Source organism: Apus apus, chromosome 2, assembly GCF_020740795.1.
Source record: "Apus apus isolate bApuApu2 chromosome 2, bApuApu2.pri.cur, whole genome shotgun sequence".
In the NCBI taxonomy this organism is placed as follows: Eukaryota; Metazoa; Chordata; class Aves; order Apodiformes; family Apodidae; genus Apus; species Apus apus.
In genome coordinates, this window is record NC_067283.1 from 27,873,192 (window position 1) to 27,899,511 (window position 26,320).

At 36.1% G+C, this 26,320-nt stretch overlaps 1 protein-coding gene across 4 annotated transcripts in view; it reads left to right on the forward strand.

Annotated features, from left to right (window-relative positions):
• Nucleotides 1-26,320, forward strand: part of PHF14 (PHD finger protein 14) — a 167,700-nt gene that overhangs the window by 23,481 nt on the left and 117,899 nt on the right. For all 4 annotated transcript variants that reach the window (XM_051612745.1, XM_051612746.1, XM_051612747.1 and 1 more), the window contains exons 6-14: nt 5,127-5,238; nt 7,174-7,311; nt 8,340-8,486; nt 11,620-11,890; nt 12,468-12,574; nt 13,871-13,966; nt 15,532-15,635; nt 18,977-19,108; nt 25,173-25,341. In XM_051612745.1, coding sequence (XP_051468705.1) covers nt 5,127-5,238; nt 7,174-7,311; nt 8,340-8,486; nt 11,620-11,890; nt 12,468-12,574; nt 13,871-13,966; nt 15,532-15,635; nt 18,977-19,108; nt 25,173-25,341 — 1,276 coding nt within the window. The remainder of the gene's footprint in view (nt 1-5,126; nt 5,239-7,173; nt 7,312-8,339; nt 8,487-11,619; nt 11,891-12,467; nt 12,575-13,870; nt 13,967-15,531; nt 15,636-18,976; nt 19,109-25,172; nt 25,342-26,320) is intronic.

The window sequence follows — 26,320 nt, forward strand, 5'->3', positions numbered from 1 at the left end:
TTGTATTGGATTGGGAGAAATATATAGCCATGGGAAAAAATCAAGTCATGTGCTCTATTTCAAGGATGGAAGAGTAGACTTTATCCTTTCTGCGGTGTTCCGCGCTGTGCAAAGTAATGGCACTGCAGCCTTTTACAGACTCTGCTTAAGTCTGTTGACTCTGAAGTGTGACACAAGTGGGAAGACAATTCCATGCTTTGTTTTAGGAGAGCAAAGAACTAGGTATCGCTGATGTTGGATAATGGAGAAAAGTAACTACTATATTGAAGTTATGTTAAAGATATTCTGACAGATCGAGTATATTATGATTATTTTGAATTATTAAAATTATATTATTGATTTTTGAGAGTATGTTTTGCTTTTGATAGTTTCCAGCCAGAGGTGGATGCTGTAGGGTAGAGTTCTGGTCTGATTTGAGAATAAATGGATTGATTCTCATTTGATGTCTTCCATTCCTACCACACTTGGAAAATCAATGAAGGTGTATATATTAATGGTAGTTTGTTTTGTTTTGTTTTGTTTTTAATTAAAGGAGAGAGCAGGATTATCAATATTGTCCCATTAATGGCCAATGTAATTGTTTTTTTGGTAGGTGGTTCTTTTTTTTTTTTTTAAACCACCACAATTCAGTCAATTTTGCCATACATTTTACAGTATATAAATTGCAGTTGTGTGGTAATACACAAAGTATTCAGGTGCTGGCCTGTCAATAAGCTTTTCATTGATCATGTTAACATGAGTAGGCAATAATTAGTTGGTAAGTCTGCTCAGAGGAAACAGAAGCTTTCTTAATCCTATTTGAACATACCTGTTTGAGATAGGGAAATATTGCTGCTGATGATGGATGAGTTGGACAGAATCCAGTTAAATATTCAATATTAGAACAAATGCTCTAAATAATTTAAATTTTAGAAATGTCAGTGCATTACTGTAAAGCCTTTAATGGTTTTTAACATGAATTTATAGACACATTACTATTCACAGTTATATATTATAGAACAGCATCTTTTGTACTATCAAATGGCAACATGGAACCATATCCTTGCTCTTTCTTCACGCACTGGTTTGTGGTGGTTGCCTACTCATTGTGAAGATCACTCTAGCTAGACTTGCCCAAAAGTTAGGGAGTGGGTTAAAATGAAGTAAAAGTTTAATCTTCCCATCTGTGTTAGTAAGCTTTTGTATATGTTATCACTTAAGTATACATCTGTCTTGTAATGTGTGCTATGTAAGCAAATCCTTATGTCTTTTTTTTTCGTTTTTCTCCCAGGTTCTTTGGTGCTAGCTGTATTTTCTATTTTTTTATGTTTTGGTTGTTTTAGTTTTTTATTTTCCAGGCTTACACAGACTTTATGGTTGCTAATAGTGTAACAATCTGGTCCTGCTGTCATTGAAAGCTCAGCAGAGATCAGGGTGATGTTTTGGAAAGCTTTTTTTGACTTACTGTGTTGTCTGTCTTCAGAAAAGTAAATACTGTAGAATACTTTTTTATTCCTGTGTTATGTAGGGCGTTTTATGCACTATATATGTAACTTGTCATGTAACTGTAATAGGAACTACGGTCAACATTTTAAAAAACTGCTCTAATTTCTTGTAAAATGGTGGTATGCTTTTGGGTAATGTGGAAGTTTTCTTTGTGACACTGGTTCTCTGTGCAGATACAAATGCTGCTTTGGTTATTGTGGTCTTAACACTGTATTATTGTAATTATTGTATTTTTAGCTGCTAGATAATGCAATATGACTGTTGTGAATAAGTATAATTTATTCTCCCAGCTTAATAGAGCTTATGTACTAGAAAAAACAAATACTAGCTACTATGTGAAAATTCCTGTGCTCTCTTTCTATAATTTATTTACAAATTTGGATTCTCAAGTGTACTGGGGCACTACAGGGAATGGATCATGTCTTGGGGCAGCCAATATCCATTATGTTTTCGTGTTACTTGGTAAACTGCAACCCAGTTCCGTTCTTTTCCTGAAATAATAACAGAGAGACTACAGAATAAGAGTCCTTCAACTCACCCTGTTCACCACCATACCGTTTCCCACATCGTCCCTTTACCACCTTTTAAAAATAAATTCTTCATCAGTGCTGGAAGTGACTTAAACTAAACCTGTTCAGTTTCTCTTTATAATCAAATTGGAATAATTTCTCTGTCCTGTGTGCAAGATGAATCATTAGAATAATGAGGTGCTTAATTTCTCAGCAGAAGTCTTTTCACATTAACCTCCCAGTTTCACAACCATAAATGAGAGTTTATGAAATTTTATTTCTCAAAATGCTGTTATCTGAGAATATGAATTCTGCCCTTGTTTTGATATGGCATTTTTCTTCTTCCTTAATCAACATCTGTCATCATTGCTGCAAGCTAAATGGATGGTAAAGTAACAAGGAAGATTATTCTTCTTTGATTACCCAATTTGTCTTAATTACAAGCTTCTAAAATATGTTCAGCTAAACAAATGAGCAGGAAAATATTTAGAACTTGTATTAAAAGCAGATGAAATTGCTTCAGCTGTGAACTTGACTGACTTGTGTATGTTTTTTAATAAAGATTCAGGTCTGAGTTCATATATAGGTGGTTAAAGAAATGAGGGACTTGTGTGCCAATCACACTGAAATGGCAGTTTAAATCTGTAATACTGTAATACTTGGGTGACATGTACTAAAACATTTTGAGAAGGTCAGTATGAAGCAAGCAGCCAGCTGTTGGGTTTATCACAGATAAACTCCTGCAGGGTGCAGCAGCATTTAATACACCAGTGGAGCATGAAAAAACTGTGCAAATTAAATTGAGAAGCAGCTGCTTGTAGAAGATGTGTATCTTTATATTGAACTTTGGAGAGTACATTTAGGAGACTGTATTAAAACTTATTATAAAAAATCTCCAACCAGAACCTTGGATTTTTTTAAGAATAGCAATTGTGGAGACGTGCAACTTCTGTTTATACAAATTTGTTCTATATAACACAGCTTAAAACAACAGAAGGATATAGAAAAGATCTGCAGAATTCAGATGGGTTTTATTTGCAAAAAAAAGCAGTCTATCTTGAGGTTACAGGTCTCATTCTGTGTGTGGAATTTTGCTTTAAAAAATACAGTATTTTTGATTCCTTTTGAAAGTGAGTATGCTATGCTCATTTAAATGAGATATTTACTTTAGTAAATCCATATTTACCAAAATACACGTTTATGCACACACACATGCTTTTTTGTAGAAGAACATTTCATAAAGGCATACTAGTGATTTGGGCCAAAGTATTGGCATTTCTGGATACAGAGTCAAGGGCAGAGATGGTATCAGGTGCTCTGTTCTCCTCCGCAGGAATATCTTGTGCCTCCATTGCTTATGTGGGCAGGCAGACAAAAGATGCAGTTTTCATGTAATAATGAAATAATAATATTAATTTTTGTATCTAACATTTTATTAAGTTAGGGGCTTGTGCTGTTGTGCTGGAGTGTTTATACTGTAATAAAAAACAGTGATGAGCTTTACTCCGTATCTGTACAGCAAGAAGTTTGGCAGAACACTTGAGTATCTCATCTTGTTCTCTTGGCAGCTAGCATGCTGTCATATTTGTACTATGTTATTTAAAGACAAGGTTGTAACTCATCTTTAAATTTCTCTTGATTCTTCTAGTAGTTAAAATGCTGTAACCAAAACATTTTGTGAATGTGGAGAATCCTAGTAAAAACTATAAAGAGAAAGCAATGCAGTGGTTGCATGTGAATGTATATTGGGATACATGTGTTTTAAAGGAAATATACTACTTAGCATCTCAAAGACCTGGAGCACCTCTGCTACAAAGACAGGCTGAGAGAGTTGGGGTTGTTCAGCCTGGAGAAGAGGAGGCTCCAGGGAGACCTTATAGCGGCCTTCCAGTACCTGAAGGGGCTACAGGAAAGCTGGGGAGGGGCTTTTCACCAAAGAGTGTCATGATAGGACAAGGGGTAATGGATTTAGGTTAGGTATTAGGAAGAAATTCTTCACCATGAGGGTAGTAAAGCACTGGTATAGGTTGCCTAGGGAGGTTGTTGATGCCCCCTCCCTAGAGGTGTTTAAGGCCAGGTTGGGTGAGGCTTTGTGCAGCCTGGTCTAGTGTGAGGTGTCCCTGTTCGTAGCTGGGAGGTTGAAACCTGATTATCTTCAATGTCCCTTCCAATGTTAACCATTCTATGATTCTGTGATCTTAGTCTTACAGAGTGAAGTGAGTTAATGATTTCTAAGTAGTTTCTTACTGGGATTTCTCTGTTAACCAGTTATTGTCATGGGTTATTTCTGGGGAAGGTGCTAAATAAATGGTCTGTCTACCAATTTTGTACATTGCAAGATCATAGTTTTCTTTTGTAAAGACTTAAATGTATATGTGTTTCTGAACTTGCTACCAAACCTTTCATATCTTGCTCTTTTGGAATTTCTGTTGAAGCTTAGTAATTCTGAATGTGATAACTTTCAACGTTGTAGTTCTAAGCACCACTGATGAGAAACATGCTGATCTGGGAAACATGGAAAATCAGGGTTACATATATCTCCCAAGTAATGTAACCATCAGCTTCAGTATTTCTCTTGCCTGTAGACAACCAGGTAATAACAGGTTAGTTAGTTAGTTTTGGTGATACTAACAGGTGTAGTAGTGCAAAGCCTGATTGACACTATGGTGTCGGTACTTCATAGGTTTACGCCTAGAACTTAATCTTTCTTTGACTATCTGTATAATTTCATTCCTCCTCTTCCCATCCCCTGCCCATCATGAAAGTATCCATCTGCATTTGCTTTATAATTAATATAGAAATCTTTGTATACATGTTGCATAAGAAGTGGTGTGAAGCCCCATGTGAGAGCCATCAGAACAGAAAAGTGATGGTAGCCCAGCCCTCCATCCAGATAGGCAGCTGCTATCCCAGTGGCTTTGAAAAGCCTTGCTTGTATGGTTTGGTGTGTGAGCTGCTGAATTGCAAATATGCATTCTCTCCCTGTTTCTGATGTGCTTTCCTTCAAATACATTTTTTTTTTTTTTTTTAGCATCTTTGACATTTACAAGACACTTTGAAATCTGCAAATGGTGAATATGATATAGGAACAAAATGTTGATAACAATAACCTAATTTTATCTGCTGTTTTAGGTGGGTCCATATTGTTTGTGCCCTCTATGTTCCAGGAGTGGCATTTGGAGATATTGACAAATTACGACCAGTAACACTTACAGAAATGAATTATTCAAAGTATGGTGCCAAGGTAAGTATAGAAGAGACATACTGCCAAAGAGTAGCTTTATTTTACATTTTTACATATCATAGAATAACATTCATTGTCCCAACTTTGTCTTTCTTGTTTATAGCAGTTGCAATGAGGTTCAGGACTAAAAATGAGATTAAGTTAGTTCATGGTTGTTATACCATTGCTTGTCCCCCTTATTATTTTCCTTACCACTGTTCTCCATATTTTCTGTCACTCTTTTCCTCCTAATTTCCCTTACATTTTATGCTGGTGCTAATTGCTTTTTTTTAAAGTCAGTTCGTTTCAAATTGCCAAAATGTGGCTAAGAAGTGAAGAGGATTTACGGAATTAAAAATGGAGAAATGGAAGTTCAGGTTGATTAAGAAAGTCACAGATACACATTCACTAAGAATTACGTTAGGGTCTGTATAATTATAAGCTCAAAAGCATACAAAAAGATTGTTGCAAAACAGTATTTAAAAGAACCCACAAAAACATGGGGCAGTCACCTTGAACAGAACTATAGAATTAAAATGGTTGTGTATGTAAATGTTTTCAATCCAGATCAAAAGTGATCGGGCACAAACCCTACAGAAGACCAGTGCAATGTGCAGAGGACAGAGCTCAGTAATTTTCTAAATAGTTTCTGTTGTATCCAAAAAAGTCAGAGCAAGCTCCCAGAGCCCTACAAACTGTTGTTGCAATTGATCATGCATTTTATTTTATATTAATATGAATTATGTGTAGGAGCAGGGCTAAGAATTTGGGCACATATATTACTGTGAGAAAGCTGAAAGTGAATTGCATAGATGAGGACTCATGACTCTTGTAGAGCTCTAAACAAATGCTGTTTGGTGTTTGAAATGTGAAAGTTACAGCTTACCTAGCTAAATTTCCTTCTGCAAAACCAGTGTAATGTAATTCTCTTTTTTACTTAATGTCTTACCTGATACATGTTGCTGCTGCACAGCTAAAGACTGCCCTTTTAGGGTAGCGCATGTGGTGTTTTAAGCTTCTTAATCAGTGAGTTTTCTTTGCTGTTCTTTTCTGCTGTTAACTTTCTGCATAGACATATTTTCTGTAGGTGATAGATAGTTCTGCTCTGTATTCAGTGTGTGAGAGATGAAGAAATGCACATTATATTGTTTTAGATCCTGGATAGCAGTACTACTTAAGCAGCCCATGTTCCCATTTGCTTGTTCCTGCTTATGTGCTCATCTCTCTCATTTACTGGCACAGCTGTTTGGTATGATTTTTTGTTGAAACTGATTGAGGAACTGATCTCACTGAAAAATAAGTTTGTTTTTTTCCCAGGTCACATTGACGGATGTCAGTTTGCCGTGTTGCAAACAGCTGTGCCTAGAATGCATGAAGTTGAAGCCCTAGTGCAGTGTTTATGTGAATCACAACTTTCCTTACTGTTTTTTATGATTCTTGAATATTTCTTTCTGCATTGTCACACATTTACTCCTCTGTTGTTGCTTATTAAAATACATCTGAGTAATTATCTACAGTTTTCAGTAATCCAGAGCACTGTTCCTCTTTCATTGTTTGCCCTCTGAACTTGTTGAAGAGTTGAACATTTCCTAAGCAGTAATGTTACCTTATGATACCTTACTTAAGTAATTAATTTTGCATGAATCACTTGGGTGGTATTTAGTTGTTACTCAGAAGGGGAATACAAGACATGGACATCCATATAAAAAAATCATCCAACATGCTGTTTAGGTTGTTTGAGCAATTTTCTTTTGCTTGTTGAAAATTAAATCAGTAGTGGGGGGCTGGGAAGGGATGGAGTTTTAAGTAGTGTCAACTGTCAGCAGCTTACATGGTTTCTTTACCACATAGGAATAAACATACCTGCTTGGGTTTTATATGTAAGATGTAAATTATCTATTATTAGGCAAAACACAGCCAAAATATTTGTGGTGTTTTCCACCCTTCTTTTTACAGGAATGCAGTTTTTGCGAAGATCCTCGTTTTGCCAGAACGGGTGTATGTATTAGTTGTGATGCTGGGATGTGCAGAGCTTATTTCCATGTGACCTGCGCTCAGAAGGAAGGTCTCCTCTCAGAAGCAGCAGCAGAAGAGGTAGCTATGGAAATGACAGAATAAAAGAGTTGTATTGAAAGCTTGTGAAGACAACCTGAAATTGTACCATTTTTGCTCACTAATCCTGAACAAAGTTTTTGTAAATCAGTAGCAAGTAACAGTTTGTGTTTGTTCACCAGATTGTCTGACTCTGAGCTCCTTCTGAAATGGTCTGGAAAAAGGGATAGAGAAGGTTAACACAGAAGTTGGCTTAATAGGCTATCAGTCAATACAGACACAAATTCTGACTCTTTATTCTTGGGCTTCACTTGTCTTGACATACTTAACTTAGCTGTTTATGTGGTATAGTAAGCTCTGCTTCATACCAAACAGGACTGTCTTGAGAAATTAACTAAATTTCTAATGCCATTTTTTTCATGCATTTTTTCCAGTATTATGTTTAAAATGCAGTACAAGTAGATGACTTTTCATATGGTAACATGGATCTTAGGTTTGCAAGTGCTAGAAGTTACTAAGAACTTATATCCATGATAATGTGCAGATCTGATGGAGCAAAGAATGAAAAATGGGTAAAAATATTATCTGAGGTATGATAAATCATGTGGGGGTATAACCATCAAAAACATTTGGAAGATAATTTGAGATAACCAAATATATTGCCTTTTGTATTTTACAGAATTGGTAATCTTTTTTAGCATTTAACTTACAAGATGACACAATGAAGCAAGAGGAAGTTAACAATTTATGTTACCTGTTAAATGAATGTGTACCTAGGAGTTTCATCTGCTATTTAGTCTGGGAATACAAAAATAAATAGTAGAGCGTTAAAGATTTAATGCATTTAAAAGCATTTAAGGTCACCCAATGCAAACAATGGAAAGAAACTTCATATGGTAAACTACATCCAGGTGACAAAATTTATTTAGAAACATACATATTAGTTGTTTTTAAAAACATGTCTATTTGAAAGTGGAATGATTGTTAGAATGTTTGTGCTGTTATGAACCTTTGGTCCTTGTATGTCTTACTTTATTTTCTTTCCTTCCTCTTTGTTTTCTCTGAAACAGGATATAGCTGACCCTTTTTTTGCTTATTGTAAACAGCATGCGGACAGGTTAGACAGAAAATGGAAAAGGAAAAACTACTTGGCATTACAATCTTACTGTAAAATGTCCTTGCAGGAAAGAGAAAAACAGCTCTCACCAGAAGCTCAGGTATTTTGTTCATGTCACAAATGTATCTGTATTAATAATTCATGTTAAATAAGAACAAAATTAAAAGGGTGGGAAATTGGTTTTTCTAGTAGGAAATGAAATGTGAAATATATTGATAGTGCATGATCATTTAACAAAGCATTAAATTATTTGTATGTTTTAGTCTCTAAGAACAATTATTAATAAACAGGGATACCTATGCTTGTCTGAATTGAAAAAATCTTATTTTGTTTGGTTTTGTGGCAAAAAGTTGGTAATTACAGTTTCATTGTAATTCATAGATTTTGTTTAACATTTTCTTCAAGATTCTTTACAAAAAAAGACAGCCAGACAAGAGATTAGTCATGTTTCTACACCCAAGCTCAGTAAAAATCCACTTGTTTGTTAGTAATATATTAAACTTGGCAGAAGTGTTTAGCTTGCCTGAAGTTTTTTCTTACTAGATCCTTTCTCACTTTTTGTAGTTCTAAGCTGAATTCTATATGCTGGTCTTTTTCACAGTAAAAATTTCCTAGAAAAGAACTATGTATGTGCAGAAACTGAGTCTGTGCAGCTGATTGGCAGTGCTCTGAAAGTCTAAGACTAAGTCTGTATCCCTGTCTAATAGCACATCCATGCAAAGCTATTAATTACTGTATAAATGTCCTGTTGATATAAATTTTCTAGTTCTTCTGAGAGGATCTGTGTGCTTTGATACGTTTTATTGTAGGTACTTTGTTATTTTTTCAATTCTGAGGCATTTATAGCATACTCCAGTTTCACTGCTTAGGCTGACCTGCATTCTGTGAAAAAAATCATACATAGGTGTGAAAGCAGCTCATCTGAATGAATCCTGCCTAATCTGCTGCAGACACTGTAAATGGAAGGCAGTTATGTGAGAGAAGTAACTGTTTTTTTTTTTTTTCTGAAGGGAGAACTGTAGTGGAATCATCAGAAAATGAATCTTCATATCATCAAACTTCTTATAAAAAAAAATAAATCATACCTTTCTAGTTCCTCAGAGATCTTAGAATAGAAGAGAATATTAATTTAAAATGACAAATGACCTGTACACTTAAAAGTCAATTTGAGCAAACTCTATCATAGAAGAATTGTGAATAAAATATTTCTGTGGGGTATGTGCTGAACTTTGTGGAGCTTGATTTAAAACTGGTTACATAATTCTTGCTGAATACACTCAGCTCTCATTTATGTGAAATGCACCCATGTAGTGAAGAAATCACAATAATAAAACTACTACCAGACATAATGGTAAGGACTGGTTGTGCAAAATCAGTTTGGGTCCAACAGGGCTTATCGGCTCTGTTTTCAGGCATTTGTTACACGGTGCTGATAAAGCTGATTAGTTCCCCACATTTTCCTCTCTTCTATCTCCCTCCCCCAAACTGAGACCCTGTAGATGTTTTAATCTAAATTATTAGAAACTGAAACTATGAATGCTGGAGACTGCAGGTGGAGTGACTTGACATGGTGTCATAGGCATCTAAATACAAATTAGATAACTTGCATACATTTTGTAAAAACACTTATTTCAGTATTTGTGACTCTGTTGTATGAGTTTGCAGTAGTATTGTGTGTGTGTGAGTTTATATGGCTGGAAACAGATTGGAATAATTAAATATGCACTTCTGTGTCCATATGTATGGATTGGGCTTTTATGCAGTAGTTGTTTAAGTGGTTTCTGTGCCTTTTTTGAAATGCAGAACTGTTAAGGGTTATTTAATACATATGAGGTCTGATTGGGGACTTGACACAAAGTGCATATAAATTCACTCCTTACCATGTTGTCTGCGCGAGGAAGTTGAAATCCCACCAACAAATTCAGCCACCTTGTTAGACTAGTATTTTGTCTGAGATACAAGAATCTTGAGACAGATTAGTCTGGAAAAAAAATTAAGAAGTATCTATGTGTGTGTACATATTTATGTATGGTGTGTATTTATATATGTATATGGTTGTATGACATAAGTGACCCCAAGGATTTCAGAATTGAGTATGTAATCAGTGAAGAAACATCTTAGCTGAGAAAGCCATCCTTGGCCCTTCCCACGGAGAATAAAGCGAGGTGGTGGCAGTGGGTGGATCTTTCTGCTGTGGGTCCAAAAAAAAAAAAGCCCTTGGAGTCAGAGCTGGCCTGCAAGCCACATTTGCTGTGTTTCTTGGTCATTAATGTTCAACACCTAGTAAGGTAATGTGTGTTAAACTGTCTGTAATAATACTTTCAGTAATGCTGTTTGTAATTGGAGATGTTCTATAACCATAGAATGTATAAGTATGCACACCTTGTTGCTTTTGTCTCAGGAGAATCTCACACCATATGGTGGGGCAGTTGGATTAGTTTAGTTTCTTCTTTCTGCAGGCAAGTAAACAACTTCTAACTGATAGTCAGCTGGGGTTTTGCCTCTGAAGGTTTGTATGTTGATGTCATTTTCTGCTAGAATTGCCGCTACATAGAGTTCCCCCAAGACAGTGTTTTTCAACTGTCAGTAGCAACTTGATCTGGGGTTGATCTCCCAGATGGTCACAAATATACAGATGTCATCAACAATATATATTGTGAGCTTCTCTTGCCTACTTAATATCTGTTTGAATTGTGGTTTTGGCACAGTATAATCAGCTAGTTTAATGTTTATAAGGAGATAAGGAATTGAGAAAGGAGTTCCTACAAAAGGATGTAAAATACGGCAAAAATCCCATTCATCAACTTCTATTGCTCATGTAGATACCAATTTAAAGTATATCTAAATATATTTTCGATAGATCAGTCGAGGCTTTTCCCCAGTAGTGAGTTTTCATAGTCCCATCAAATTATCATTATTAGAAGGGATTGTTTGAAAGCCAGCAATCATTTGTGTTGCTTTGATTGATGGGGAAACCTCATCAAGAAACCTGTGAATTCCTCCAAAACATAATGAAAGGGTATTGTTATTCATATATGTGTTTTGAAGTAAAATCAAATGTCTAAATCAGTGGCTGTTTCTTAAGTCATAGAGTTCCAGAATGAAAATAGCGTTGATTAGATTGTGCAGCTTGTAAAATGCAAATAAATTGCATGTCTTCCAAAAGGTTATAACTCAAAACCAATTTTGAATTGTTCCCTTATGTTTTTAATTTATGGAATTCTTTATTGCAGGCTCGAATCAATGCCAGGCTGCAACAGTATCGTGCCAAGGCGGAGCTGGCCCGCACTACCAGGCCTCAGGCCTGGGTTCCCAGGGAGAAGCTGCCACGGCCACTTACTAGCAGTGCTTCAGCCATACGGAAACTGATGCGCAAGGCTGAGTTAATGGGAATTAGTACAGACATTTTTCCAGTGGATACTTCAGATACTAGTTCCAGTGTTGATGGAAGAAGAAAACATAAACAGCCAGCTCTCACTGCTGATTTTGTAAATTATTACCTTGGTAAGAATAAAAGTGACATTTTTCTCAATGAAAAATTACTGCTTTGCTGGGTCTGTACTGTGTTCATTAATTGGCTCTTGGCTTTTTTTATTTTACTTGTATTGCTTTGTTGTCAATAGATACATGTGAATTATGACTTCATTTTATATCAGATGTATTATTGCTTGGTATCTGTATTTACACAGAAAGTGGCTTTTTAAAAAAGACATTTCAGAAAAGAACGTATTTCAAATATGAACAGGAGGCGTTGTCTTTGCTTAGAAGGGAATGGAAGGTTAGGTACCTTTGGTAACATTTTTTTTTTCTTACATTGTCCTTTCGGAGATTTTGTCTTTGGAACTGTTCACTAGATGACTGATCAAAGCTTACAATTTAAATGTTACTATTCAATTACCTGTTATGCAGCAGAAAGTAAAAGTTATGTCTGTTCATTCTACTCTGTAATAAACCTACAGGCTATAGTTTTCTGGTTTTGTGTTGTTATGTTTTTATGCTTTTCCTTGCTTCACTGTTTTCAGTGCATAAAACTTGGGGATGTAGCCAAGGATAGGAAATAATGCTATTTTCTTTTAAACAGAGAGAAATATGCGCATGATTCAAATCCAGGAGAACATGGCTGAACAGAAGAATATCAAGGATAAATTAGAAAATGAGCAAGAAAAGCTTCATGTGGAGTATAATAAGGTGAAGAAAGAAAATAAGCTGTTGTACTGTTTTAGTGTTGCTGCTGTTAACTTTGTTAGCATTTTGGTTTCCACACAAAATGACTTGGAAAGAAAGTTACAAACCATTCTTTCTTTAAAAGTAATCTTTAAAAATATATTTCTTCTTTAAAAAAATCCTGTGGTCCGTTCCCCCTATGCAAACAGAATCAACTTCTAAAATGTTCTAGGTTCTGTTGGAACCTGCTTGTTTCTCTACTTGGAAGCCTACTTGATAATTGAGAATCTAGAATTTTCAGTGTGTTATTAATTAATTTATTCACATCACCTCCAGCTCCAGTTGTGTTCATCCTAGATTTAATGACTTGACTAATTTTTCAGACTGAAATAATCAGTGTTCACAAGTCCCTAGGTTTTGAGTACAGGAAATTTGGGGCTCATAAATTATGGCATGGCTCCCCCAAAATGTTGCTAATGTCATTATGTAGTAACTCATCATCATCATGGTTAAAAAAGCATTTTATGTTTTAATTGCATTTTTACTAAATAATTTTTATTTTAATCTTTAAGTATTTTTAGACGGAACATGGAAGTGCTGTATCTTCTATGACAGATGACATGTTGCAATTTTGTATTAATTCAGCAACCCATCAAGTAACGGCTAGTGATGACAAAAAACAGTGTTGCTTTTAATTCTTATCCTGTTGGGTGAGTGTTTTAAATGAGAACACGTGGAAATGAAACAGCAGGTCCTTGTGAACTGCCCGAAGATGATAAAGAAGAAGGAGATTGTGTGTGGGACTTTTTACAAAATTAATAGGTTGTATATACTGTGTGGTAAGGAATAGTTACCTCCAGAAGAAAAAAAAAGGAAACATAATTTCTTTTTTACTTCCATTCTTTAATGAATTACATCTCTTTCTATGACAGTGAGTGAGTGTTCTTTGGTAATGTAGTGTAGAGCTTTAATTAATTTATGTGGTTACTTCTTAGAATCTTGCTGCTTAAGCACTACGGACAAGACACGCAAGGTGTTGCTGTATTTTAGTTTCACTTTCTAATTGACTTTATGAAACCTTATTTTCACACTGTAATGCTTCAGATCTTACAAAACAGGTAGCTGCTCAGATTTTCATCTTAATTCCATTAAATTGCTGAATGATTGCATTGGTCTCAACTGTATGGACATGAGTTCTATTGTTTTTTAATCCCACAGTGAAGTAATGCACCCTAGATAGGTAAGAGGTTGAATAAATTTTATTACATAACTGCTAATGGATTTTTATTACAGTTTTTTTTTTTTCCTGTAACTTTTCAGCTATGTGAGTCCTTGGAAGAGCTACAAAATATGAATGGAAAACTGCGTAATGAAGGGCAAGGCATTTGGGCTCTGTTGGGGAGAATCATTGGACAGGTTGGTTGAGTTTTTCCTCCCCCTCTTTATAGTTTGTAGGCAGACCTGGTTTTCCAAGAATAGGTTTGTTTTTGTGGTTTTTTTTTTGTCTGTCACTTCTATGGCCAAATAAGTTGATTTGCTCAGATCCAGGTTTTACTCTGGGGATAATGTTTCCTGATTGAAATATCTAGACTTCTGCAAATGACCTACTGGGAACCTGTAGCTTAATTTTGTTGTTACAGCGTTCTTGTTTGCAAAATTGTTTCATTTGGTATAACCGATTGACCTGTCATTTGTGATGAACCTTAATGTGAAGCATGGGTTAATTCTACAGTTTGTGTCTTCATATTCTTTAGGTACTGTAGGCTTTAAATGATGTTGGTAGCTCTTTATGGCTTTTAAGATATAAAACTGGGAAACTGCAGTACGTATGGGACGGTTTGTAACTAGACAGAGCAGTATAATCTGGTCAAATCAATATAAATATTCATTTGAGAAAAGAAGAGAAAAGGAGAAAAGATTTGTATTGCTTCCAGTTGACAGCAGTTACCTGTGTTCTCATTGAGACAGACAGAGAAATATAGATTCTTGCCATGTTTTGATATATGTTTTATGTCAAAGATATTAAATAGCAATGGGCATTGTAGATGTCAAAGAGAGATTGAAATTATTTCCAATTATGATTTTAAGGAAAATTTTTAAAGCTGTTCATAGTAAAAATACAGACATACAGTTAGGTCACAGTTTTGCTGTACCTTTTGGTACTGCTGAATTTGTACTGCTGTTTAGAAAATGAAGCTTACTCTTTCTTCATGTAGTAGTAGCTCTCAAGGTACGTCAGCTTTTTCTGGTTCTGTTTGCCTGCCTACCTTTTCTACTTGTGAAGAAGGATTCTCGCATAATGTATCTCTTGAATAATTTTCCCTTCTTTTTAAGATAGCTTTGAGTAAATATTCACAAATATATTTCCTGGTGCAAATGTTACTAAATTTAAAAAAAAAAAAGTTAAGTAGAATTCATTTGCACAGCTTGCGTGACATTTTTTCCAGTTGGTTGAACAGATGCAGACCCATGGGGCTGCTGAGAAATGACTTTGATAGATGGTTGCTGTCTGAGATGCTAGCATACTGCAGATTAGTAGAAACCCAAAGAGAATCTCATCTGCTTTGTGAAGGGCTTGGTCCAATAAGATAATTTTTCTAATTAACCTGTCGAGCACCAGTGTAGCAGGGATGTTGGGGAAGATAAACTGCCTCAGTATTCTATCAGTTTTTTAAATTTCTTTGCTTGTTTCAGCTACCTAGACAAATGCAACCTTGTCCATCCATGTATTGGAAGCTTGAAGAAAATGTTAAAATACAGTGGTTTAGTGTGGCTTTTATTTATTGAATTGAAAGACATTAGTTATTACTTTATCTCATTATAATTTTGTAATACAAGCATCTGTAGGTACTCTTGTGTGCAAAACAGTTAGCTAAGCAATTTCCTACTCATAATTTCAGTCATGTTCTTCATGCATTGAGATTGGAGTGGTGTTCTCTAAAAGTACCAAGAGTCATGTATACTGTATTCAAATCCAACAGAAATTGAACATACCAGCAATTTTACGGGCTCCTAAGGAAAGGAAACCAAGTAAAAAGGAAGGGGGAACGCAAAAGGCATCTACACTTCCGGCCGTACTTTATAGGCAAGTAATGAAGTCTTGACAGAACAGTTAAAATATCTAGGAAGTTTCACAGAAGGGTTATGGGAAAATTGTTTGCTTTTATTTTGATGAAGAAAATGCTTCAGAGTTGTCTGTATGCTATACTTCTGAAGTGAAGTTGAATAATGATCAGTTCTTCACCACAGCACACATCAGTAAGGTTTGGGTTTTTGGTTTGGGTTTTTTTGCAAATTTGGCAGCAGTGCTTTAAGGGCAAAGGTAACTCTTTACAGCTGAAATAGAAGGATCCTTTGTGTGTTGTGAAAATATTCAGGTGATCATCTTTTCTTTTGAATGCAATAATCTGTGTTGATGATTTTGTGAGCTGTTTAGTCACAGTGTCTGCGTGCATAAGACACTCATATAAGAATTTTTTCTTTTTGCTCACGCATTGTGAAATGCTTTGGGATATCTAGTGTTGTAAATTTCCCTAGTTCTATTCCTATTAATTCCCAAGAAAATAAGATCTATTAACTTACTCTGTTATCATTCCACCTTTTCCCCTCTTCTGTAAATTGTGAAGCTATTGACTGGGCTTTAACTAAGTCAAACAGTGGAACATACACTAGAATCCCAGAGCATGACTGTGTAAAACATACATATCTTCTTCTCTTGCCACCAGCTGAGAAATTCCTTGATCTGTCACTTGCCTACAGAGGACAGCTAGGCCTCCAGCCACGGCAAGTGGGCAGTGTGCCTTGCCCAGCCAGCAGGATGAATTAAGAGGATGGATTGCATGAGCATAAGTTAATTCTAATGCTGTGAGAAGTAGAAATCTTGAGAACATGGCAGTGGGCTGAGGATTTGGCAGGCATATACGCAAACAATAGCAGTCGTGCTTTACTAGTTTATTTGCATTCAGATCCGGTAATTTAGTTCCTTCCATTTTGTAATGGAATCAATGAACACCTAAACTTTTTGAAATAACTAAAATTTCAGTTCCAGTGTTGTTTTAGTAGTAGTAGTAATAATAATAAAATTTAACTTCTTAGGAATCAATACGATGCCCGTCATGATAGCAGCACAAAACTATTTCAGGGTGCTTGCGGTGGTTAAAGAGGGAACTGCTGGGCAAACTCAAGTGGAAGAAGAGAGTCTACAGATCATGGAAAGAAGGGCTGGTCACTTGGGAGGAATATAAGACTGTTGTCAGAGGATGTTGGAAGGCAACTAGGAAAGCTAGGGCCTCTGGAATTAAACCTTTTAAGAGAGGCCAAGGACAACAGAAAGGGCTTCTTCAAATACACTGCAGACAAAACTAACACTAGAGGCAATATAGGCCCACTGCTGAATGAGGTGGCTGCCCTGGTGACAGAGGATACAAAGAAGGCAGAGTTATTGAACACCTTCTTTGTCTTTATTGCTGGAGACTGTCCTCAGGAGTCCCAGGCCCCAGAGGAGGTCAGAATAAAGGAGGAGTTTGCTTTGGTTAATGAGAACTGGGTTAGGGATCAGTTAAGCGATCTGGGCATCCATAAATCCATGGGTCCTGAGGGGATGCACCCACAGGTGCCAAGGGAGCTGGTGGAAGTCATTGCTAGGCTACTTTCCATCATCTTTAGCAGGTTGTGGGGAACAGGAGAGGTGTCTGAGGACTGCGGAAAAGCAAATGTCACTCCAGTCTTCAAAAAGGGCAAGAAGGAAGACCAGTATAGACTGGTCAGCCTTACCTCCATCCCTGGAAAGGTGATGGAACAACTTATCCTTGGTTCTGTCAAGGATAAGAGGATTGTTAGGAACAGTCAACATGGTTTTACCAAGGGGAAGTCATGTTTAGCCAACCTGGTAGCCTTTTATGAGGATATAGCAAGGTGCATAGATGATGGTACTGCAGCGGATGTGGTGTATCTTGATTTTAGTAAAGCATTTGACACTGTCCCCTGCAGCATTCTTGCAGTTAAACTGAAGAGTGAAGTGGATTGTGAACTGGTTGAAGGAAATAAATCAGAGAGTTGTGGTCAGTGGGACAGAATCTAGCTGGGGGCCTGTATTTAGTGGAGTCCCTCAGGGGTCAGTACTGGGACCAGTACTTTTCAGTATGTTTGTGAACAATCTGGATGAGGGAACAGATTGCACTGTCAGCAAGTTTGCTAATGGCACAAAACTGGGAGGTGTGGCTGACACACCAGAAGGCTGTGCTGCCATTCAGCGAGACCTAGACAGGCTGGAGAGTTGGGTGGGGAGAAACTTGATGAAATTCAACAAAAGCAAGTGGAGAGTCTTGCACCTGGGGAAGAACAACCCCATGTACCAGTACAGGTTGGGGGCTGACCTCCTGGAGAGCAGCATAAGGGAAAGTGACCTGGGGCTCCTGATGGACGAAAGGATGACTATGAGCTGGCAATGTGTCCTTGTAGCCAGGAAGGCCCATGGTATCCTGGAGCATTTTAGAAGGAGTGTGGTTAGTAGGTTGAGAGAGGTGTTCCTCCCTCTCTATTCTGCCTTGGTGAGGCCACATCTGGAATATTGTGTCCAGTTCTGGGCCCCTCAGTTCAGGAAGGACAGGGAACTGCTTGAAAGAGTCCAGCACAGAGCTACAAAGATGATGAAGGGAGTGGAACATCTCCCTGTTGGGAAAGGCTGAGGGAGCTGGGTCTCTTTAGCTTGGAGAAGAGGAGACTGAGGGTTGAGCTCATTAATGTTTACACATATGTAAAGCACAAGTGTCAGGAGGACGGAGACAGACTCTTCTCAGTGATTTCCAGTGATAAGACAAGGGCAGTAGGTGCAACCTGGAACATAGGAGGTTCCACGTAAACGTAAGGAAAACCTTTTTCCCTGTGAGAGTGACAGAGCACTGGAACAGGCTGCCCAGAGAGGTTGTGGAGTCTCCTTCACTGGAGACATTCAAAACCTGCCTGGACACGTTCCTGTGTGATGTACTCTAGGTGACCCTGCTCTGGCAGGAGGCTTGGACTGGATGATCTTTCGAGGTCCTTTCCAACCCCAAAGATTCTGTGATTCTGTGATAGTTAAGATTCATAATAGCAGCATAATTTTTTATTTAAGCATTTGAATGGCACAGATAGTATTTTTTTCACTTGCCACTCTTATATTTTGTTGAAGTATCAAGTGATTACCCAGTGGTTAAAAGTTCTCAAAATTGGATTGAAAGCCATTTTGTTAACTGTATATAGGTGCCTGTTATTCTTTACTGTATTTAGGTAGAAGCTCCTTAAAAAGTAATTATGCGCTAAAATGGTGTATTCAAACGGAAGTTGCCATATGTTTGTATTGGACCTGGGGAGTATGCTGGGATGTATTATTTGTATTTTATGATTTCAAATGTAATGATAATGCTTTTGTGCTACCTGCATTAAAAGTTGTGGAATTTGCAAGAAGAACCATGATCAACACCTCCTGCTACTGTGTGATACTTGTAAACTCCATTATCATCTTGGTTGCCTGGATCCACCTCTTACAAGGATGCCAAGGAAGACCAAGAACAGTTACTGGTAAGAGTGTGGTTCATGTGTTGTCTTGTGCTATCTCTGTGCTTAAAGTAGGACATAAATATGAAAAAATTTGCAAATTCTAAGTGTTTTAGATGTTGTTAAAACTAATAACCTGGGAAAGAAGCTGATTCCCCAATTTTCATAAAATGATTGTGTTACTGTGTTGTGTTAGTCTTCCACATGTTTCTAAACTGCTCTGAAATGTGTTAGATACAGTTCTTACCTGCCAAAGAAGTTAGTGTGCAGCATCTCCAGCAATTGTCATCACCTATCTGAATGTTAAGATACACAGAATAGTGTAAAAATTCCTTCAAAAAATACAGGAGTATAAGAATTCCTTCTAAAAATATGGTAAAACTATTTGAATCAAGAAAACTTGGTTTTCTTAATATGTTTCTTTTTCTTTTTTTAAATTTTTCAGGAACTTCCATAAAACATTTACTAAAGTAATCTTTTTGGGTTGATTCGATGATTGTGTGCAGAACAAAATGGTTGGTACATTAAATGGGAGGTGTCTCTTTTTTCCTATCTTAACATGACAAAACCTGAATTTATGCAGTAAATTTAGCTACTAAATTAATATGGATTTTCTTTAAAAGCTGAAAAACTCAGAAAGGTTTTTACCATCACTATTTTTCTGAAGTTAATTTTCTTTTAGTCATTTAATGTCATCTCTAATTTTGAAGTTTTAAGGACAATCTGTGCTCTTTAGTCAAATTTACAAGGTAAAGCCTTTTTCTAAATTTTTGGTAGGTCCTGCATTTACACAGGAGGTTCTTGATTTTTGTTCTGCTTTTTAACCAAGTTGAAAAGGCTCACTAAAAGCCATCTGTCCAAAAGAAATAAGACTACAATTCTCAGTAGGTGTTAAAGGCAGAATAGGTCAGGTTAGGTAGTAAAATGCTTTTATTTCAAAGCTAAAATTTATCTTTGTTGTGAATTTCATGCTTCAGTTATATCTCAGATCACAAACTTAGCTTTTACTTCTAATTAGCTAAGGTATATTCTGGGGTGTGAGATTATAGCAGACAAATTGAGCTGTATTGATTGCATCCTTTTCATCATTGAGCGTGCCCTTACTTATTCTTTTCAGGATCAGTAGAGAGCGTATAGAACAGACCCTTAATCTAAGTTTGAGTTCAGCAGGTCTTTTCCCCCATGCTGTTTTGAATACAGTTTTAATCTTTTGATTAAGCTATGAAGAAAAGTGCCATTTTTTTATATGAGGGTCCTGTACTTTTCAGATATTTGTGTAAGGTATAATGGGAACTTATACAAAAAGATAAAGTAAGAAAATGGATATAGTGGAAAATTCCTTGAAACATTAGACAGGTTGAAAGACCATATCAGATGGCTAAAAATGTTGACTTTAGTCCTCTTTTAACATAGTAATCAAGAAACAGTTTAAAATACTTGTTTCTTAATTTTTGCTTTCTATTCCGTTATCACTGCTAATTATTTGCAACCTCTGTGATTTATTCAAATTACCAGAGCAGAGGTGTAATCTTAAATCTATGGTCTATGTTTTTCGAGTACAGAGTCATTTAATTCTTCGCTAACATTGCAAGAAGGGATTTATCATAGAGGATGTCTGTGAGACCCTTTTCCTCCTAATTAGAAACAAGCAAAACTCTACCTGATAACTGCAGTTTTCCTTTTTAAACACTGAGGGCAGAACTGTTTTCTGGAAGCGCTGTATGGGTGTTCGCTCAGCAGAGAGGATTTAAACTTACTTTTCACAGCAAGAACTGTGTACAAAGGATGCTGGTTTCTTCCAAATCCTCTTCCAGCTTAACCCCAGTTGTCCTTATACAAATGACTGTCTTGTTCAGACTGAGTCCTTCATATTTGCATCACACAAGCTACTCTGAGACTACCGTGACACAATTAAGACAGTCTAATTAATCTGTGATGTGATAATTGAACAAAATCTCAATTTTTTCCTAGTTTTTAGTGTTGCCTTTTCAATAAAATGTTTTCATATGTATTTATCTGGTTTTCATATCCAAAGGTGTTTGGTTTTTAATGAAAATTTATAAAATAAAACCAGATTTATCTAAAGTTTTTTACCAGTATCTTGGCTTTGAGCCCTGTTAGTGAGATCTTCAACTTTGTGACCTTTCATTTGTAAAGGAATGGTGTTCAGTGCTTCAGCTTTTTGCAAATTTCCATATGCCAGGCCCATCAGTTAAAGAGCATTTAGATTTTTTTTTTTTTTTATGTGAAGCATGATAATGTTATTGGCACAAAATATTTTGGGAAGTAACAGGGTTTTCTCTCTGCCATATTCCTTGACACTTCAACTATCCTTGTTTTCTTAGGGATGTAGATGATCAGTTTTTCACTTTGTAAATTTCTAGGTTAGAGAAGCTCAGAGCTAGGTTAAAGCTCATGCTCTTGATTTCTAAAATTTCATAAACAGAAAGCACTCTTTGGTCTTTGAGTGCTTACTAACCCCCTAGTAAAAATCCAGTTACAGGTTCATGTTTCTTGAAGATACTCATGATCAAAAACCACCGTCAGGAAATGCAGAAACATTTGCATCACCTTTTCAAGGTTTTTAGTGCTTAATTAAAGACTTTCTGTACAATTAAAAAGTTTCAAACCATCACTGAGGTTTCTTGATGGATCAAACATTTCCAGTATTTTTCAGTAATTGGCACGTTCTAGTAGTAGGCATATTACTGCCTTCTACTGATTTTTTTCTGTGAGTCTAGGTGAAGCACTATATTCCCTTGTTAACTTGCTTGTGCTGCTGGTAATGCTTGCTAATTTAGATGTAGTTTAAGATTACTAGAGCAGTTGGAAAAGTGACCTCTTGTGGTAGGTTCTCTATTCACTGTATTTGGAGAGGTGATATTAAATGAGCATGACTTCATGAAGCCAAAAGGAAGAGGAGTCATGTGGCTGCTTGGTATTAATATATTGGTATTAAACGGTGGAATGGGAAGAGAGTTCTTTAAGTTCAAGAACCATATTGAAATAAAGCCTAATAGGAGCTGAAAGTTAGGAGATTGTTTCCAAGTCAGAGGAGTGTGTGTCTGTAATAGCTTTTCTCTGGGCCCTGGGGGAGGTAACAAACAAACAACTTTATAGTTGAAGCTTGACCGCTTTATAACAGGGTTGATAGGATGTGGTTGCCTGTGATAGTGGAGGCTATTTCAGTAAATCAAGAGGTTGCTTGTAAGTTCATGTTTATAACATTTCTTTTTTTTTTTTTCCCCTTACTTTCTGTGTATTTGTAAAGTTTTGTTCTGTGACTCACACCCTCTCTGTCCCCCTCCCTCCCATCATACTATGCTTTTTCAGCTTTCTTTTTGTAGATCTAGTTTTTTTCTAATGTTGGTTGCTGTGACGCTTGCACCACCTGTTTCAGAGTAGGCTTGATCATACAAATGGAATTTCAGGAACTTTCATCCAGTACCTCATCTATTCATGGAGATACTTCTCTCTTTGTCACTACCATCAAAATTAAAATGCTTCACATATTTCAATAGGGACCTAATGAAACTAAATTACTTTACTGATGTCCATAAAGAGTTTCTGTACAACTACCTGAGCTTATGTAGCAGAAAATCAGTGGCTTTCCCTTCTCACAGTGCAGAGCTGAAGAACAGGAATTATTTAAATTATAGGTGCAGGTTAGGAGATTCAGGAGACTGGATTCCCAACTCCAAATGTTTCTGTAAAATCATACTGATATTTTTTTGTCTTATAAAAACATCAGTTCAACTTTTCAGTTATAGAATGCTTATTTTTTTTTAGTTTATACATAGCACATATTTTTGCCATAATAATGGGGAAAATAAACATTTTGTAAGAAGTGATCATCACAGTATTTTTTAACACCTTCATAGCTATTGCTTACAAGTACATAATCAGATCACAGTAAGCACTTTCACTTGTGCTTTCCATTTAATATGTTAATGACGTGACTGATGCTGCAGTATTACAGAGGGCTGTGCTCCCTGATGCTTGCCAAAGACAAAACAGAGTTTTGATTTTGACAATGCATGGTATAAAACTAAAGAACACAAAGTAACTTTTAGCTAAGCAGACAAAACATTTTCAGGGAATGCCCTTATTTCTAAGGCTTCTCTCTTTAGAGGGTCTTTCTCAATAAAATCTTACAATAATAGCAGCTTGGTCTGTGTGCTTTTGTTTATTTGTTTAAGTGGATACATATATTTATTTGTGTGTCTTTATGTATGCATTTGTGTAAATTTGTATCTGTAAAAAGTAACTTTTTGTGAAAGTTATTATACTTTTTTCTTTTTAATTGGTTTTACATTTAGTGTCCTAAAGAGGCCTAGAAATGTAAGCAGGTACTGTGTAGCAAACAAAGATTTGAAAAGGGAAGGAAGCTAAGATGATTACACACTTGCATGCTGGTGCAAAGCTGTTTGCAAAGTATAAAAACTGCATAAACAGACTTCCTTGTCTTTTGGCTACAAATAAAGTCTCCACACTTACATGAGGAAGAGGAGAGGCTGTTATCTTTCCTTCAATCTACCCTGTGGTACTTCTGCTTTTCTAGACCAGCATATAGTTCTAGCACTGACATGTGTCTTATTTGCAGTGGTCTCAGGTACTTTAGAGATAATCTTCATAACATTATGATGTAGCCACAATTGTCTGAGTTTTACATGTGGAAAACTTGAAGAAGAAAGGTGTCAATTTAGCCAAGGTTATGCTGACAAGAGTTACCTAATCCCCCCTTTTTTGACTTGGTAGCCACTGGCCAGTCTAGTGGACCATGACTGCTGTTGTCTTCTGGTATACCCAGGAGAGATCTGAGATTAAGCTACTTGGATTAGTTTGGATGGATTAGACAACATGAGAAGTAGCTGGAGTTGATGCTGTGATAGACCTTACTGAGGTTCATAGGAGAAAAACTCTTCTGTTTTACCTGTGAGAAGTTGGCTCAGACAGCATAACCTTGACTTTGTGCTTTTCTTTAGATAGGGGATGAGTATGCCTTCTTGTCACAAGTGTGTATTAATGTTTAAGTTAAACAAATTAAATACATATGTTTTGTTTCCCTCCTCCCAAATCAAATTTGCTCCTTCCTTTGTATATGTAATTTTTATGTGTGTATTCCTGTTAATACTAATTAATAGCAGAATATAATTTTGATTTTTTTTTTAAGTGCTGTTAGAAAAAGGAAATTTTTAATATGAGGACAGTGATAAATTGGAATTTGTTTAGAAGGAGTTATAGTTTTTTTTTTTAATTGGAAGTGTAATGTGAGTAAGAATTTAATGGTTCTTATCAGTGGGTCTAAGGTTTCATTTACGTAGTTTTTAAGTTAGCATCCACATTTCTTGACTTTACATAAGATGAGTATTTTCTGGAAATAAGAACAAAACTTGATGATTTCCTGTCTTGTTAATTCTGTCATGGATCTTGTTAATAGCAGTATATGAACATCTGTTCACTCTCAAAGTTCTGATTGTGGTTTTTTACTTTTTAAAAAACTCGAGGCATTTTTTTTCAACTCAGTGTTCAAAGTTTGTTAATATATGTCTCCAGCTTCTGTCTCCTTGTCTCTTAACTATTTTTTTCATATTTAAAACCCATTCTGTTAGAAAATACATACTAAACGTTATTTTCACAACAGACATTCCTTCCAAACCCCTGCCCCTTAAAGTGCACTCTCATCAGAATTAATACAGCAGCATGTCATTGTAAAGATTAATGTGCAGCAGCAGTTACAGTAATTAATAGATTACAGATCAGTGGGCACCATTAAAAATCAGGATATGGGAGGATGCAAATGGTCAAGTAGGATGGGTGCATCTTTCTTGAAGAGTAAACCCTACTTTTAAGGTCTTGGTTTTCAAAGAAATCTTGGGTTTTTGTCAGAAAAAAAACAAAGCAAAACAGCCAGCAATAAGAAAGTTCTGTTTACTTTTTGCATATTTGAAACTCAACATAGACGTTTGAGGGAGTCGTTTAGGTGTCCGTTTGGTTTCTTGACTTTTGAATTTATTTTAAACCAAACATTTCAATATGTTTCTGCTTTTGTGACTGCAGTTTTAAATAGAAAATCTTCCACTTGCAGGCAGTGCTCAGAGTGTGACCAGGCAGGTAGCAGTGACATGGAGGCTGATATCGCCATGGAAACCTTGCCAGATGGGACTAAACGATCAAGGAGACAGATTAAGGAACCAGTGAAATTTGTTCCTCAGGATATGCCACCGGAACCGAAGAAAATTCCAATCAGAAACACGGTAAGTGATGGTTGAATTGTTATGCAGCTCATATTCATAATAATTTTGTTTAAGATTATTTTTTTGACATCTTGAATTGCAGTATTTCAAATTGATTGATCTTCTATTTTTATTATAAATTCCTTTTCCTCTATTTAATAATTTAGTACTTGTGTTAAAGATACAGTTTTGCTACAGTAAAAAGCTGGACAACACGATACTGAACTGAAGAGCTGTACAAGTTTTCCTTTTACCTGGGTCACAAAGTCCTCTGTTAATTGCAGAAAAAGGGAAAATTCAGTTTGGACTTCAATTTAGCCTTTACAGCTGTTCGTTACTGTAGTAGTATGGGCATTTTGTTCTTGTATGCTAAGATTTCAATATATCAGATTTCCAATTACAACTATAAATGAATTAGTAATTTCCTTATGTACAGGCAACCTACTGACTGCATGTTTTGTGACTGTCACAAGATCCTACTATTTAATTTTTTTTTTTTAGATTCTTACTAGTAATTGTGTGTTTTCTCAGACTTTGCTGGTGGAAAGTTTTTAGAGAAGAAAAGCAGAAGTTTTTGCTTCCTGTACTGATGAAATCTTTAGCATCTTCTTTTCATGTGGAAGTAGAAATTTTATACTAATCACTGTATTCCATTGTGTTTTCTGGTGCTCTAATTCTAAAAAAAATTCTTTTATCCTTGCTCAGAAACAAGAGTTTTCATGTGTGATGAAGGACATAATTTATAAAATGTAAATAAAAATATCAAAGGGTTTTTAGGTGCGGTTTAGGGAATGAGTAGTGTTCCCATGACCCTTTGGACATAAGTAGAAAATACATATAAACTGGTGGTTCATACATAATGTACTGGTATTAGGGGATGAGGATTCTTGATTATTGGACTAAAGAGAGCTACAACTACTGCAGGAGAGGCAATCAAAGTAGTAGTAGAGGAAGTAGTGATATAAGGCATTGTATATAAATCCATTGAAAGAGAAGATTG